At 40.7% G+C, this 18,478-nt stretch overlaps 1 protein-coding gene across 4 annotated transcripts in view; it reads right to left on the reverse strand.

Annotated features, from left to right (window-relative positions):
* Nucleotides 1–18,478, reverse strand: part of TDRD7 (tudor domain containing 7) — a 55,968-nt gene that overhangs the window by 22,805 nt on the left and 14,685 nt on the right. For 3 of the 4 annotated variants that reach the window (XM_063129067.1, XM_063129065.1, XM_063129066.1), the window contains exons 3-8: nucleotides 15,854–15,995; nucleotides 14,769–14,976; nucleotides 8,780–8,865; nucleotides 5,846–6,063; nucleotides 3,378–3,949; nucleotides 1,130–1,316 (exon numbers count right to left, since the gene is read on the reverse strand). In XM_063129067.1, coding sequence (XP_062985137.1) covers nucleotides 1,130–1,316; nucleotides 3,378–3,949; nucleotides 5,846–6,063; nucleotides 8,780–8,865; nucleotides 14,769–14,976; nucleotides 15,854–15,995 — 1,413 coding nt within the window. Of the gene's footprint in view, nucleotides 1–1,129; nucleotides 1,317–3,377; nucleotides 3,950–5,845; nucleotides 6,064–8,160; nucleotides 8,235–8,779; nucleotides 8,866–14,768; nucleotides 14,977–15,853; nucleotides 15,996–18,478 lie in introns of those variants that run through there. The other variant, XM_063129068.1, reaches the window with a different exon arrangement.

Genomic DNA, 18,478 nt, shown 5'->3' on the forward strand with positions numbered 1-18,478 from the left:
ATCTGTTACTGTTCTCCCCGTTAAGTTTTTGGGTTAATTCTTTATTATTTTACTGTGTTTTATTGCTTGTACCCTGCTTTGGAATTACTGGATAATGAAAAGCAGGTAAAAAGTTGTAAACATAGCAATTGTAACCTAATGCAAGTTACTGCCATGACACAGGCTCTGAACACCAGGCCTGGCCGCAGCTACTCCCTGCTCAAGCCAAGCACCACTGCTTGATATGCCTGAGGCGAGGGATAAAAGCCACCTTCCTCCAAACTATGTGGAGAAAGGGGTTAAATGGAGAAGGATTTCAATATATAAAATAATACACTGTGAGTTATATGTGCTGAGGAGAATTATTGTCAGAGCGGGTGCTAAATATATAAACTTCAGATGATAAATGCCAAACAGACACGTGGGGTTTTTGTGGTAGTTAAAAACAAAATAATTAAAATTTATTTTAAAAGTTCACAAGCTTTGTTTCAAAATAAAACATTTAAAAACCTTTTTGAAACTTTTCATCCAATCCTTTCACCCATTCACATACACGCTTTCCTTTTTCTCACATAATCACTCTTGAACTTTCTTTATTATCAGTGTTGATTAATATACGTCAACTATGTGCACACTACAATCCAAAGACACCACTCTCTACTCTGAACCTCAAATTCCCCAGACCCAAGTACTCTAAACCCCAAGAGCTAACGCACAGAGTACCTAAAAAGTCTCTCTCAATCCCATCAGTCCTTCCCTTATATATCCCTCCTCCCCCCTCCCAAGACATTCTAACTCCGCCCACTCAGGCCAACATTCTAAAACCCACAGACTTACAAACTGCAGACATACATTTGGGAACTGACTTGTGGGGTGTAATGCCACAGTTACATGCTGAGATTCTGCAAGATTAGCAAATGGTCTATCAAGATCTCATGAATCTAGAGCTCAAGTGTTGCCAAGTCCTCCTCACACCAAACATGCAGTCAGACCACGATTCTTTATTTTATTTAAGCAAATTTTTATCTCACCTTTCCCCTTTAAGACGTGCCCAAAGCAGTTAACAGGATCAAAACAACAATTAGAACATACAGTAGTGCCAGGAACTGATTTTTATGCCATTTTTACTACAGAAAGCCACTGCACTTGCCTTTATTCGGCTGCCTTCTGTTGAAACAATCTGTGCCCGCAGCCAGGCCTCCTCTTCTGCAGGCACAGCAACAACTTGTCCAACCTTAGGAGACTGTATTTGCAAAACCGAGCGGTTCCGACTGTACCAATCCTTCATCTCATCTTCCATTAATTCCTGGGCAGCAGAATAGTCTTTGCCCACATATCTGTGGGATTTCAGGTTGAAAGAAAAGTTACGGTAAAAAACAAGAAGACAAGAGCTGTGCAAAAGTGTCATCCTTCTCAAACCATTCTGAAAACCACCATTTTAGAAACAAGGCAACCGAAACAGATTAGCAACAGCCGCAAATAAGTGTAAGCGCGTGGAGGTTAGGCTGGAAGCAAGCGCAACGGGAGCGTGGAATACGCTTACTGCTCACATTGCTCAAAAGGCCAACTATTTCTATACTATTTGGTGCATGAGTGAATTTTTTAATGCCTTAATTTTTCTTTTAGATCAAAGGTTTTCGTGATTAAAGAACTTCCTTGGAAATTCATAGAATTGCATGAGCCCTCTTGGGGCAGAGATGCATGCGTAAGTTTCACTTCACTGCAATTCTAACCTTAGCATTTATACTGCACCAAGAAGTTGAAGACACTTTACATAAAAGCCCAGTTTGCACCTCATGACAGCCCATGGTTTAAACAATCCATGGGCTGTCAAGGATGAGTGTAAGAGAGCAGGTTGTGCTGCTGCGTGCAGTGCACTAACAACTTCCGCTTTTAATCGACAGCCTACAATCAGCCCATTTGTAAATTGTTGAGCATGGCATATGAACCCAAAGCATTGGGTTGTTTAGGGCTGAACAACCCAACCATTAAGTCAACAACAAACCATGGGGTTAACAGCTAGGTTGCTTAGCCCCTAAACAAACCAGTACCCTTGCACACGTCACACTCAACAACCTACACCTGGGCTCATCATAGGTTTTTGATTAAAAGTGGAAGCAGCACACTCACTCTCTCCCACTTACGTACAACAATCCACGGGTTGTTTAAACCAAGGGCTGTTATAATATGTGAACCAGGTCAGTATATTCTCAGTAATCTTTACATCAACTGTCATTTTTGTCAAAATTGTTGGTTCATACAAGCACCATGGAGACCACCCATTAAACTCTGTAATTTTTTCTTATTCTGAGCAAATATGCTTAGGATTGGACTCTAACAAGTGTCCAGAACTTTCCAGAAGCCAATGATAGTAGCCACTGGGCAAAAAAAGAAGAAGTATTTCTACAAATGAATTGTACATGCTGTTTGCTAGGTAGAGTGATCAATATTAATAATTCAAAAATTCATAACTGAACACACTTCAGAGCAATTTTCACTTGAGTGGAGTACAGTGCAGTAGAGACTTTCTCCCTCCACCCCCCCCAAGGACTTTGTACCTCCTAAAAACCTGCTCTGGAGGGTCATCAACCCTCTGGAGCAGATTTTGTGGGCATGCAGGGGGCTGAGGGACGGGAGGAAACTATTTCACTGGTTTTCACCCATGATTCTGTACTGTCATAGGCTCATTCGATGATCCTGGTGTGATACAGGAATATATCATCTAGTTTATAGAGCCTCTGATGACTTGCTAGTCTCAAAGTCCAGTAAGAAGCCTTTAAGGAGAAATGTAAAATACCTAGTTTCTTGTGTCATTAATCACACAAATTGCCCCCTCCCACCTTCACATAGGAAAGCTTTCAATTCAGTGTTTGATAGATGCTCATAGTTCAGTTCTAAGAAATGTTAAGTATATTTAACTTGTTTAATACAGACAAATTCAAGCAGAGATCCTACACACATTTAATGGGACTTACTTCTGAGTCAACACGCATAGAACTGGGCTATAAGACTTGTTTTTAAACTTGAAAATGTAAATTTATGGGTTGTATCCCATTCTTATCTTCTGCCTATGGAAGACTCTTTATTCCAATGGAGGCCTCCATGAATGGAAAGGTGAGGTGATTTTTGCAAATTTCCCCTTTCTGGCCTTCCCTGTGTAGTCTGACAGGGTCTCCCAACTAACTGGATCAAATTTGGGAGGGCAGCAGGGAGCTGCAGAGGGAAGGGGGAATCAGCTCCCCCCATTGTTCACGGAAATCTCCACTGGAACGAAGAGTCTCTTATGAATGGAGGGACACAAATTAAGAGACACAATCCCACGTGGCCCAAGTGCTACCAACCAGGATCACTGCATGCACCTAAGAAACGTTAGAAAAAGACCATGACTGTAATCTCACCTGACAACAACTTCATTTGTGGAGCTCAGTTCAACTACCAACATAGATGGTGATGTTTCTGCTGGGATAATTAAAGGAGGTACTGTTATATTTTCGAAATACTCCTCCTGGGATTCCTGCATTATCATAGTGGACTGCTGCTCAGCTGGTCTCTGTAGATCTCCACGTATGTGGACTTTGCCACTAACATTCAGGTTCTCATCAGTGTGCTCTTTCGACTTTGCATAGAGTATCGCCTTTTGGGGGTTACCCGAGATGTAATCCACTGTACATATATCCGAGAGCGAGTCAAGATTGTTCAGAAGATCCTGAGGCAATGTTGCTTTGTATGTGTTTTCATACACCTTTGGGAGAGCATTAGCCCAAAGGCCACTGGAATATTTTAACAAGATAGCAGCAATGTTCTGCTTGAGGTCCCCAGGGGGTGCGGCTGTTGTGGTGTCTGCAGTCTGTCTTATTAGTTGGGGCTGAGGCTTTCCTTCTTGGCTTGAGACATCCTTTACTGAATGACGTGTTTTTCCAGCAGGGTACAGTAGTACATCCCTTAGGCCACCAGAACATACCTTTTCTGCCTTTGAGAGAAGAGGAAGGGTTATAAAAAGAGACTTCTTGAACTTGAGTGTTTCAGGTCAGTTGAGGCTGGCTTCCAGAAGCATCTATGACCGGGACATTTCGTTCCAAATATTTTTACCCCTACCAAGTTTCCCCAACCTTCTTATTCCCTACCACCACAAGGCACATCATCCCTACATGAAACAGCTATGAATTTTACAAAAGCAGGCAAATCAATGCAAAGTTGTGATGTTTGATTCCAATAGCAGAACTTTGCTTTCCATTTATGTGTTTGCACTTAGTAGAGGATTTTAGACCTCCAGTTAGTAAAGGCAGGCAAGATTTCAACCTCATAACAGCTGACTGCCACAAACCCTGTTTCCCTCTGAAAGCAGCTTTTGGAGTCGATCAGGTAGTCCTTCCTATCAACATTGTCTATCTTAACTAAAAAATGCATTGCTAATTTGCAGTTAAGAAAATTAAGGTGGAGCCTATCACCGTTATTCAGTGTTTGAAAAATGGAAATACATGAAGAACGCTTTAAAAGAACCTTGCCAGTAGATTCTAGATTACTGCCATCTTACATTACTCCCAAGAGTAACATTTGATAAGTTGTAAAAATCAGGGTGGATTAACTAAAAAGTCAAGAAAACTTAAAATCATTTACTCGAATAGTTTCCTCCATTTATTTACCATTTGGACGTTTCTATGTTTCCTGAACAAGCATGCATACGAACAAGCTATAATTATTAACATATTGGTATTCAATTCATGCAATTAACAATTGTGTGTAGCAGGATGGCAACAGCTGGCCCGCTACCCATTAACATGTATATGTAATGTCTATAGATAGGAGCTTGTTCTACACATATAGAGTTGCCTATGGTGTGGAACCGATTGTGCAGCGTTCCAAGTCACGAGAGGGGATGCCTATGTGTTTACAGCAGGGTACCTGATGGAACGCCTCTCCCGACATGAACCTACCAGTACACTGCGCTCAACATCTAAGGTCCTCCTCCGAGTGCCTACTCTGAGGGAAGCTTGGAGGATGGCAACAAGGGAGAGGGCCTTTTCAGTGGTGGCCCCCCAACTGTGGAATGATCTCCCCAATGAGGCTCGCCTGGTGCCAACATTGTTATCTTTCAGACGCCAGGTCAAGACTTTTCTCTTCTCCCAGGCATTTAACAGCATTTAACAACGCTAAGTTTGTTTTTTAACGGACCCCAGAACTTTTGTTTTTAAATGGATACTGTTGTTTTTATGGTTTTGATGGTTTTAAATTTCGTATACTTTTTTTAATGTTTACTGTTTTAAACTTTTGTAAACCGCCCAGAGAGCTTCGGCTATGAGGCCGTATATAAATGTAATAAATATAAATAAAAAAATAAATAGACACTCACCACGGATGGCAGGAGATGGGTCCAGTAAGTGCAACCCTGCTCCACACAACTGTCAATTGCATGCATTAAATGCCCCAATTGTGTGAATTGAATATCCAAATAGGACTTGAACAAAGCCTTTACACCAGAGGTGTGGGGAGTGGGGGAGGGGCAGGAACAGGGGTGGTTTTTGTGTGCATGAACATGCATGCTTGGGTCTGGTACTCATTACAAATTGCTGGACTGAGCATGTGCTCAGGGTACCCTGTTCCTCAATTCTTAGTGCACATTTGCACGAAGATCCACTATATTGCACCTGGCTCTAGCTGGTGGACCTCAGAAATCTGGCAAAACCCAAACATCCTAAAAGCCCAAAGTCTGCCCAAGCCTGGTTTAGGCCTTAACATGTTTGTATTAAATTTAAATGTCTCTATAGACAACTTTTTATAAGATATTTAATGGAACTTTAAAAATACAATTCAAACCAGAAAACTGGATTGTTTAAACTTCACCAGGTCTAATAAAATTGGCACCTACCACACAAACATGAGGCCAGTATTCAAACTGTGTGAGCAAGGCTGCATTAAAGTCCTCTTCATATGCCTCTCTGTACAAATGTGGTATCTTCGATAGCCATATTCCATTGCTGAATCGATTTACAATCTCTTTAATTCGTTTCTGAATCTCATTTATATCGGTATTTGAAGGATAAGGAAGGAGAGGTTGCATACATTGTCTTGTTTCTTTCACATTTTCTATAAAAGCAAGGACACAGTCTTGAAGACACTATTTCTTCTATTTAAGAGGGAATTTGGTAAAATAGTTATTATAGTCCAAGAGTGGGGAACTTGTAGCAACTACCCTTTTCCATTTGAAGTGGAAGTGGGGAGTTCTCTTATTGGAATCCTCAAACCCAGTAACCAAATTTCCATTTTAAAATACTTTATGGCCACAGAAAATGTCCACCCAGTGTGCGGCCGCTGTAAAGAAGGCAAACTCCATGTTAGGCATTATAAGAAAAGGAATTGAGAATAAAACGGCCAGTATCATACTGCCCTTCTACAAATCTATGGTGCGACCACACTTAGAATACCATGTACAGTTCTGGTCACCACACCTAAAAAAAGTATATTATATTGCTGGGAAAAGGGCAGAAAAGGGCAACTAACATGATTAAGGGGCTGGAGCATCTCCCCTTTGAGGGAAGGCTACATCAACTGGGATTGTTTAGCTTGGAAAAAAGGGGGCTATCGGGAGACATGATAGAGGTGTACAAATTTATGCATGGTGTGTAGAATGTGGATAGGGAGACATTTTTCTCCCTCTCTCAAAATGCTAGAATCCGGGGTCATCCCATGAAGCTGATTGGTGGGAGATCCAGGACAAATAAAAGGAAGGACTTCTTCACACAGCGCATAGTTAAATAATGGAACTCACTACCACGAGATATAGTGATGGCCACCAATCTGTATGGCTTCAAAAGGGGGTTGGATAAATTCCTGGAGGCAAAGGCTATCAATGACTACTAGCCCTGATGGTTGTGTGGTATCTCCAGTATTCAAGGCAGTAAGCCTGTGTGCACCAGTTGCTGGGGAACATGGGTGGAAGGGTGCTGTTGCACCATGTCCTGCTTGTTCATCTCTGGCCGACGGCTGGTTGGCCACTGTGTGAACAGAGTTCTGGCCTAGACGGACCTTTGCTCTGATCCAGCATCAGGGCACTTCTGATGTTCTTAAATATTCAATGGCCAAAAATACTGGATTAGCTGGTCACTTGTCAAGGTACTCATATAAACAGAAGTGGCACAAAGTTTCAGATGCCAAGCTGAGGATGGCTGTTGCAGAGATTTACATGCAGGGTATCGTCAGTGTTTACCTACAATGATCCACATATGTGCTGGCAACCAATGCCAGGGTAACTACCCCCCCCCCCCCCGCTGTTCTGACAAAGGTTCCTTCCTCAGTTTCTGGCTGGAGTGAATGTGTTGGAGGCAATGTTCTGAATACGACCTCATAATTCTGAAGGTGTGGAGAAACAGAAAACTGAACAAATCACCCAGTTGAGTAGAGAATACTCAGTCAACTCTTATCTTTGTGAATCAAAACAAGCAAGGATCCAAGTCTAAAAACCAAGTGCACGTTGGGGTGGCAACGAAAAGAGGAAATGTATGATTGAGCAACATTTCTCTCTGTTTTGGTCTGCAAGTCTTTCCAATCACAGGAAACTAGCAACAAAATGAGCAACTAGCTTCATTTTGAGAGGTTTCAAAACTGCTAGCCTGAACTGTGAGGGGCTAAATAAGAAAGAAAAAAATTAAGTGAGAGAATAAGGACCCTTGAGTGGCTGTGATAGATCTTCCTCTCTATTTCTTTGAGGCACTCTAACTAGCAGTTTAGAACTCTAGAATACAACAAGCATTTTCGCAATGGTAATAATTTTGTAAGATCATTTAGTTAGAAATGCAAAGGTTGCATTATAACTGAGTGAAGAGTCTTTGTTAAACAAATGCTTAGTATATTTTACAGGCTGTTCCTAGTCATGTTTACTCAGAAATAAGCTCCACTAAATTCAGCTGGAGGTAAGGGCTTTTTTTAGTTTGAATACACAGCAGATTTTCCCTCCCTTTTAACAGAACTATACTCAGGTGTTTTTTTTTAAAAAAACACCTCTTGGGGTTTAAGGAAGAATTTGACTCTTGATAATACATGTAAATTAGCTCTATGTTTCCTTTCCAAGTTATGGATTTCCTCACTAGACATTAAAAGCAAAATGTTATCTGCTGGTATTACTTGTGTGAAGGATCTCAAAGTATCAAAATTGGTGTTTATCATGAGTTCTGATTAAATACATACACATATACCTGAAGCCACTTTTCCAAACCCTATGGGCCAGGAATATCAGATCAAGCTTGAACAACTGGCTCTAAGAAGTAGATTCTAGCCTATGAAAACACATGCAATAGAATGTTGTTAGCTTCTAATATGCCACAGAATTCCTCCTTGAAAAGCTTTGAAATAAAAATTCTTGGACAAGGCCAAAAATTCTCTTATATTTACTTTTTGTGCCAGAAAACAGATGTTGTGTAATTAGAGCTTTTCAGGAAATTAAATATTTGCAATGGAAAAAGAAGGGTCCTAAAAGTCTGACAAGAAAGAATTCTCAAAAGCCATGGAACAGGAGCATAGAGTAGAATGTCCATTCTGACTAGCACTAGAAACTCCAGGATCAAAAGCCATTTTCACATCAACTGGTATCAGATTCTTTTTAAATGAATCACAGATTAAAAGGAAAACATTCCATGTGTTAATTCATTTAGACAATGCATGTTAATAGAGGTACAGATTTAGTATCTGGTGTTGATAAATGGATATAATATATTCCCAAGACGGGAATGTCTTCACAACTAGCTTGTAGGAAGTGTGGCTTGTTTTAGCCAGCCTACCGTTAACTTGTGGACTCCTAATAACATACCATTCAAGTTCAAAGGCAGATTTTTTGACAGGTGAACTTGAAGCTCTTTCTGAAACCGTGGTGGAAGCACTAATCTTCTCTCAGGCCTAAAAAAAAAAACCAAAGCAAAATGATGTCCTATGATTTAATTACCATGCTTAAGTACCACTAGCTAATATTCTCAACAAGATCATCTATCTACATAGATGATCTTATGTCCATCAACATAAGATCATCTATCTACAACCATGTCTTATATCTGTACAGATTAAGTTAATGGGCAATATTTCCATTATTCAAGAGAGAACCATGGCTGCCATACATTTTGCAAGCCAGAACTGAGAAAAGACTCCTTTCTCTAGCAAAACATTTTACACATGGAAAGAAGGCACGTTGGAAGAGGCCCCTTTGCAAACAAACTGAAGTCCAAAAGCCACTGGATAGTCAGTTTGAAAAGTTTGCTCTTTCTTTAGCTGGCTGCTATCATGTTTGTCTTTTCAGATTTAGTTTCCTTGCAACAGACACAGAGAAGAACCTAATGGCTACAACCTGTCAGTTTCAACTGGATAATTAAGCACAACCTTAAGCATCTCTCAATTAAACCAGTAAGATTTATTTTATTTATTTATTACATTTCTATACCGCCCAATAGCCGGAGCTCTCTGGGCAGTTCACAAAAGATTTAAGTCTTCACTCGTTGGAGATTTTATCCGGTTCCAGAATTTAAGAAAATGTCTCCCATCTACAGTCAACACAGCAAACCCACTGTGAAAAGTTGTTCATTTGCAAGGCAGTTCTTCCTTCACAAACAAAATACAACTCACCACCAGATGGCTCCATTTTCAACTGATTACCAGTTTAACTTTGCCTCTAGTTAGGACCAACCAAACTGTCCCAACACACTCAGCAAGCTTTTGAATTCTCCGGAATTCTGATCATCAAGCATGATGAAAACAGGGAGATTGAAGCCTGCATTTAGTCACAGTGTTAAGATTATTTCAAGTGTGTTGCAGCAAAAAACAGAGTTTTGTGGTTCTTTAAAGATTAAGAAATTTATTCTGGCATAAACTTTTGTGGATTATAGCCCTCTTCATGGAGTGCAAGAAGAGATAGCAGACTCTATGCGCTCCTACTTGGGAGTTAAGTCTCATTAAACACAGTGAGTTGCACTGTTAAATGGATTAGGTTCTACTAGGTGCAATCATGCTTCAGACTACACCTTGGGCTGCTGGGACAAAGAACGTAACAATAATTAATCCTCCATTTTTAAAAAGATAAAATCTAGCAGTTGCTCAGACATGGCTAGAGAAATACCCAGATAATTGTTCAACTACAGATGTTAACTGCACTGGGCAGAGGACAAATGGATGATGTAGTTGGCTTGATATTCGGATGTACAAATTCTAAATGACTAAGAACCTTGGCTGGGCCACCTGGAGGCCAAGGGAGGTGTGAAAAGGAGGTCAGAATGGTAGTTCTATTCTAGTATTACTAGCTGTCCCTGGCATAACATACGCCGTTGTCGCATATCTTAAAGTTTATTAATTAAATAACATCACATTTTATTTATTCATTCGCAGCAGGCGAGCGGCCTCCCACCTGGCCACCAAGGGCCCCAGCCATGCCTCGCTCATGCTCCGGACCATGGCGCTGCCCCCTTTGGGGGAAGGGAGTGAAGAGGCAGAAAGTGGGGTAGGATTACCTTGGAAAGCCCAGAGGAGTCGGGTGAGGGGCTTAGCAACCTGTATCAGCTGACATTACACATTGTTTTCAAGTTATTCTTACTTAGTCTTCCCATGTATTTACCCTACCCTTAGTTTTAATAGTTTTCTACTTCACAATCTGTGAGCCATCTTTGTCTTGGCTTGGGTCCGTCCTGGTATTAACAGGTCATGGAAAACCATGCTCAATCTTTACATCAGCCATTACTACTTCCTTCATTCTAGCAGCCTCAGGAGCATCCTGCAACTTACATATTACCCAGCTGGACTGGGGGCGGGGGTTCACTTGTGAGCCCTACTGCTCCCTCAAATTATAAAAATATTCTTTTTAAAAAATAGCATCCGAAGCAGCAAAAAAGTCAACATTAGCTGGATTACAAGCAATTTAGTCCCTTTTAACCAACATGAACACTTTTTGAATTTTGCATTTATTATTTGGGCACTACAAGGGACGAAAATAACCCCAGACCTCCCAAAGTTGTCCACCTCCGTAGTAAAGCCTAATCCAATTAATTCTACTATTTTATCTTGTACTACATCTTCTGACTAAGTGCAGACTTTATGGCGTCAAAATCAAGCCAATGTTAACATTCAGCCTGATGAAGTTTTCTGGAGAGCCTGAAAGCTTGCTCACTATTTTGATGGATCCTACTGACTCTGGGTTTCAGATTTTTCTTTGCCTTTTGCCCATTTTATATGATTTTTTGGGGGGGGGGGAATCAGAACTAGGCCACACAGTAGCTTTAGCTGAGAGCCATACATATAATGTCCCTCCTTCTTCATCCAGAGGCCTGCTGTACGAAGATATTCCCCTCCAGTTATTCATTCCAGGTGAGAGAGTGAAGACAACAGCTGGAGTTTCAGTTTGCTAGGTTTTTACAGCTGTCCTTAAGATGGATCATGCAGTAGAATGAGATGGATCGTGCAGCAGAGTAGACTGTACCAGCTTGGAGATAATATTTTTGAATGCTCCCTTACATAAATGAACCCCTGCAAATAGAAGACTTACACAGCAGGGAGATGACTAGAATAAAACATTTGTCCCCAATTCACTTACTTTCTAGTTCCTAGGACTAGCATTCAAAAAAAAACACTTGCAGCAGCCTATAGTTCTGCTATGCACATGAGCTGACAATTGGGAAAACAGGGCTTACCCACCACCCAATAATGTTTCAAGTTGTGACAGCAGTTATCCACATATTTCTCCCCCAGTCCATAGTACTCCTTCTCCTATCTACAATCACAATGACCTTGAGGTGGTGGTGGTTGCATTTTGCATTTAATAAACATTTAATAATTCTATGAAGGCATGCTGTCTTTTATAGGGGTTCTCTTTCCACTAAATCATCTTCCACAAGGCAATGCCAGTATACTGTAGTTTGTAAGTGCGGCTTTTCCTGGTGGCTTCCCTGGTAATTTTGCAAGCCACAGCAACACAATAGGAGGATTATTAAAGTAATCTGAACTATTCTGTTAAATCCATCATTGGGTTGGACCAGCAAGGATATTAGCTGCATCATGATTTGATGATCCAGAAGAGTAACAAACAATTCATGGAGAAGTGATGGCGCAGCAGCTGAGTTTGCCAAGTTGGATTTTAGTCAAAGGATAACTTGTGTGTGTATAGTGTATAATACTAAATCAGCAGAACTTCAGCATCAAATTAATGTTATCTACACCGAAGCTATTAAAAAAAAAAAGATGTACCAATAGAGTTTTGGTAAACTTTAAAAAAAAACAGGCTATTGCCAATGACAGGTTTGTAAATAACTATTTTGCTGATATAGATTTAGCTAAGACATTGAACACCTAAATACAATTTATCAATTGGCAATGCTGTGTGAGATCTTCTGTGACTGGTTATTTGACAGCACAGCTAAAAAAAAAAAAAACAGAAGAAAAATGCCACTGACCCAAGGCTAGCATTTTTCTGTAGTAAACATAATTTTAACCGTCAATTTTAAAAAGTCTGAAAATTCCCACTCTTTCCAGCTATTTACCTGGTCTTTTAAGAAGTGTAAAAAACCTAATAGTTTGATTTAATACAAATGCATGCATTTATGAAATAGCGTGAACAATCACTACTCCATCTTTTAAAGGCGGGAATTAGTTTTTGATCCTCACACTTCCCCCATCACTGCATTACTTTTCCTTTCATTTATTACATTTCCGTACCAACAGATAGCAAAAGCTCCACGGAGGGTTAACAACGATTGAAATACAATGTTAAAAAAGTTTACATACAAACATAGACAGACAGCTTGCGCACCTAAGCAATTTTAAAACATAAGAAAAATCCAGCACCTGATTAAAGCCTTATCACATGCTGCCCAACACGGAACCTCCCTCATTGCAGCCTTTATGGGTCCATTCATGCCAACAGAGGCATTCTATCGGGTACTGTGGTGCCAAACTGTGTAAGGATTTATAGGCCAAATCCAGTACCTTGAATCAGGCTTGGTGGGAACATACAGGCAACCAGTGCAAGCGGGATCTTCTTGGGATCTTCTTGTCCCTGTTATCAACCTACAGCATTTAGCCCAAGCTGCAGCTTCTGAAACACCTTTAAAGGCAGGCCCACATAGAATGCATTGCAGTAATCTAACTTGGAGGTTAACAAAGAATAGATGTCTGAACCAGGGTATCGCTGTCCAGATAGCGGCACAGCTGGGCCAACGAGCAAAGTAGTTAGAAGGCACTCCATGCCACTGAGGCCACTTGAGCTTCAAGTGACAAAGAAGGTTCCAGGGGAACCCCCAAGTGGAGCAGTATACCAATAGTGGAAAACTGGAACAGAATTCTACTTCTAAGCTACAAACAAATCCAAACTTGAAATGGACCTGCAAGGTTCCACACCCCAAATATCTCTTTATTTTCTCAATTGGAACAAGAATAAAAAAGGAAGGTTTTATCATCTGGGCTTAGAAACAGTGTCCTTCCATCAGCAGAATGGACACCACTGGCAGATCAAATTACCCCTCCCTGCTGCCCACCCCCCTCAATGGAAGCTCCTATCATGCTGAAGCCTCCCTGTATAATATTGTATTTAGCCCACTATGTACTCACATCATCATGCAGGGGAAAAAGAAAAAAGGAACACATACTTTTAGAGGAAAAAAACTAAGGAAATATTCAAATAATGAAATTAAGGGCAATTGATTTGATATTACCATATTTCTTCGACTGTAAGATGCCATCGATTGTAAGACGCACACTAATTTCAGTACCACCAACAGAAAAAAAAAACCCTAAGACACACCTGCGATTCTAAGACTCACCCCCTGTTTATATGGGGGGGAAGTGTGTCTTAGAATCGAAGAAATAGGGTAATATTCATTATATCGATTAAGGCTGCAGTCTATGCTCACTTCATTAGAAGTTTACCCACTGTTCAGTAGAACTTGTTTATGTATAGGCATACATACAAGCAGGCTGCAAGTGTCAGTCATAACGGTAAAGCCCGTTGTCCACTTCATCCCAATAATATACTCCTGAAAATACTGGCATATAGCTCAAGCTTCTCTCTTTAATCAGGATCTGAAAGATCCTTCATGGACCATGGAAAACTGAACGTTTGTATAAATTAAGGAGAAGCTTCTCAACTTTCACATGTTTCTTCCTTGATTGTGCACCCATAGTTTTGAATAGTCTCCAGTTTATTTTGCTTGACGGAAGAATCCGAAGCATAAGAGGCGGCAGAGGCTGTATTATACAAAGGCCTGGCCACCGTGTCACAGAAGCCACGTGCTCCATAAACCCTAGTCTGGTCCTCAGAACATTGTTTATTTAGTAATACAAATACACACATAGCAATCCTATCATCACGCACCTTGCTACCTTTGTATTTTGGTTCTAGGAGTTTTGTAGCTGTGTAATTAGTCATAACAATTTTAAACTAGACTACGCTAAATAGTATTTCACTCATCATCAGAGAAATATTGTACAGATAGATCCAATCTCTTCAAATATTTCCCCCCTAAAAGAAAATTAGAAAGTCTAAGAAAGTTTTCCGCTTTTATTTCCCCCACCCCCATTCCCACCCCCTGCCACACACACAACCATTAAATGCACAAGAAGAGGGCGAGTTAAAAGCTGAACATTGTGTGTGTGTGGGGAGCACATTTCATTCAAATAGCTCTGTAGCATTTTCAGGTTGCTGAAATTTGTATTCAGGACACTTCTTTACACAACTAGAAGACAGTTCTCTCCTTTGGATGCACACAATTCTGGAATGTCAGTGCACCAGTCAGTTTGTGTTCAACAAATTTTCAAAAAGGACAAGCTCTAACCTGTTCATCACAGTCATGTGCCCTTGTATTAAGACTTCTTTAGGTACAGCCATCCCAAATTCTGCGGACAGAGGGTATGGTGAAGTGTTCATGCTAGGTCTAACAACTGCGTAGCTTCCTTTGCTTCTTAGCAGGGGGAGTGTGGGCCTCCTGCTTTCCTCGGCAAAATCCATGAATCCTGGCTTCCTCAGAGTACCCTTTGGCTTGCCTAAAACACAATGAAATGACCCACAAAATGCTAAGTCTCATTTACAACTTGCTTACGGCTTAGAAGCATTTCAACAGAAATTCTTAATTTTACCAAAACACTGGAAGTATTACTAGCACATTTAGGTTGACATTTAGTATTTTTCTGTATAGTGAAAACCTTAAATGTTTGTTCATATGATAGTCCTTTTAACACACAAACACGTTATACGTGCATGCAAGAAATCAGCATTTTAATCTATAACCTCACCACCGCCAGAAAATAACATCGAGTTAGCCATAGCAACCTAACTTTCAGGGGTGTTAGGACTGTTATATTTATTGTTCACTGCCCCAGTATCTTTTGATGAAGGGTAGTTTAGAAATGCACAAGTAAAAGTAAAAATAAAATAAAAATAAAATAAAAATAAAACGTATGGAGAATAGTCAAGAGAAACTGTATACATTTATTTAGACTGTATTTTATATCTTGGTCCTCGGCCAAAAAATCTCCCAGATTAGTTTACAAATAATCAATAAAAGTAGATAACCCCTGCCCACAGGCTTACAACCTAAAAAAAACACAACACACAAAGGAAAAGGAATAGGAAGGGAAAAGAGGGGAGATTAAGTCTTTCAGCAGTGCTTGTTATTTTAGCATATTTTGCAGAAATAATGTCTGTTCTGCCTTTTCTTCCCACTATTACTCTCCTTATGCGCAGTTGCAAGGCACACTGGAATCAGCCAAATCGTTGTGTAACGTGAACTGTTCAGGAGTATGCATATAGTTCATTGTAGTCAGCATAACGGCCACAATAGAGGAGCTCTGCTGGTGATTAGTACAAAGTTGATTGATTCAGCATGGACCAGTGCAGTGTTTCTGCTGCTGACAAGCTTACCTACTGAAAAGGGTGAATCAGTTTTTTTCAGCCTCATCTTGCAGTTTACTTGGCGGCTTGATTTTCTTCTGGAATTTCTCTGGCAGGCCACAAGCTGAGCGATCCCTGCCGTCTCTTGGCAAACGGCAGCATGGCAAATCACCTGCTCAAGGAAGAAACAGAATAAAAATGGGAGATTAGGTAATTTTCCTTATACGTCCACAATCATTGCGGCTAGTGCTAGAGCAAGTGCAAAAATACATCCCCATGTATTAGTTTGAGGACCTGCCCTTGTTGTGCGACTGAAAAGATACTGCTCTGCTAGACAACACCAGGCCCACATAAAAACGCGCACAAGATACCATGCTGTAGTGAGGTGCCTAAGGTCTGAAAAGGTAAAAGACTACCAAATCTTAAATGTATTCCCTTGAATACAATGTTTGTGAACCCTAATGAAAATTACGGAAATTCCAGTTATAACGTGATAGCCTTCGTGACTCAAAACCAGTCCTTTTCTAAATATCCAATAGGGTTTATATTAACCAATTCTGTATATTGTGAAATAAAATGATGCATAAATTAGGCAAACATTGAGTCAGGGTATGTGCAAAATTAAGTAAACTCCTGGTTGCATCAGCTCAGTTAAAGGGAATAATTAGAACCAGGTGTTTAAGTAATGAGGTAGATCTTCATGAGTGAGTTTGGGAGGCCACACCCTATAAAAGGATCCTAAACTTTGTGAGTTTGGTCTTCACCATACGGTTATGTGAAAACATGTCATGCCATGATCAAACGAAATCTCTGAGGATGTCAGAAAAGCAGTTATTGATGCTCATCCGTCTGGAAAGGGTTACAAAACCCTTTCTAAGGATTTCGGGCTCCACCAATCCACTCTCCACCAATCTACAAACGGAGAAGGTTCAGTCAGTCTACCCAGGAGGAACCATCCTACCAAAATTTCTCCAAGAACAAACTGGCACATCATCCAGGAAATATAAAAAGAACCCCAGAGTAACATCCAAGAATCTGCAGGCCACTCTTGCCTTAGTTAATGTTCAGGAGCAACGATCAGAAAAAGACTGAACAAGAATGATGTACATGGGAAGATAAGCCAGGAGGAAACCACTGTTTTCTAATAAGAATATTGCTTCCTGCCTGAAGTTTGTTAAAGATCACATAGATGATCTCCAAGACTTCTGGAACAAAGTTCTCTGGACAGACGAGTCAAAGGTAGCACTTTTTGGCTTCAATGAGAAATGTTTTGTTTGAGTTCAAACAAAAGAATCTCACCCCAATCGTCAAGTATGGTGGTAGGAATGTGTTGGTTTTGGACCTGCTTTGTTGCCTCAGGACTGGACGTCATGCCATCATTGACACAAACATGAATTCTGCAGTGTATCAGAAGATTCTACAGAAGAATGTCAGACTATCTGCCCTTGAACCGAGACTGAATGGAAAGTGGGTCATGCAACAAGACAATGATCCTAAACATATAGGTAGAGCTACCAAAAAATGGCTGAAGACAAAATTCTGTATTTTAGAATGGCCTAGTCAAAGTTCGGACCTAAATCCCACTGAAATGTGGCAGGACCTGAAGCAAGCTGTTCATGCAAGGAAGCCCTCAAATCTCACATAGTTGAAGCAGTTCTGTAGGGAGGAATGGGCCCAAATTCCTCAAAAGCAATGTGGGAGACTGACCAACAGTTACAGGAAACACTTACTTGTGGCAGTCACTGCTCAAGTGGATGCCACCAGGTACTAAAATACTTTTTCACACATGAATATTGAATGTTGAATCAGTTATGGACAAGTAAATGTTGAAAAAGCATCGCATTTGTGTGTTGTTTGTTTAATCAGATTATCTTTTGCGCTTTATCTAGGATTATGAGGTCAAATCAAGATTCAATAACATTTTAGGATGGAAATATGTGACAATCCTAAGGGGTTCACAAACTTTTTCTCACCACTCTAGCTCAAGATCTCAGTAACAGGATGGAAGCATCCAAATAGGTTTTGCTTCATATTAAAATGACCAAAAGCCTGCCTCAAAGTGAATTTTAAAGCTTTATGGGAAGATTACAGCCACAACACACGCATACACACCACACTTAGGAAATGCAGGTTGCTTACCTGTAACTGTAGTTCTTCGAGTGGTCATCTGTGCATTCACACTTAATGGGGCTCTGCGCCTGCACGGAGCCTCGATCGGACTTTTAATAGCTGAGAACTTTTTGGGCGGGAACCCCTCCCCCACTGTCAGGGCGTATATATGTGGTGTTCCCACCCACTCCCTCAGTTCCTCGAGACCGACGACGATCTCTGGATTCGGGAGAAACCATCATCGGTATAGACAGGTATTGACATCGAAGTGGGGACGGTGGGGGGTAGTGTGAATGCACAGATGACCACTCGAAGAACTACAGTTACAGGTAAGCAACCTGCATTTCTTCTTCGTGGTCTCTGTGCATCACACTTAATGGGGTGATTAGCAAGCTGACTTACCGGAGGTGGGTAGGTGTCTTACTGCAGAGAAGATGAGAGCACAGCTTTCCAAAAGCGAGCTGTGGATCTTGCTTGGACATCCATCTTGTAATGTCTGATGAATGTGGAATGCGAAGACCAAGTAGCTGCTTTGCAGAGGTCAAT

Source organism: Elgaria multicarinata, chromosome 6, assembly GCF_023053635.1.
Source record: "Elgaria multicarinata webbii isolate HBS135686 ecotype San Diego chromosome 6, rElgMul1.1.pri, whole genome shotgun sequence".
NCBI lineage: Eukaryota > Metazoa > Chordata > Lepidosauria > Squamata > Anguidae > Elgaria > Elgaria multicarinata.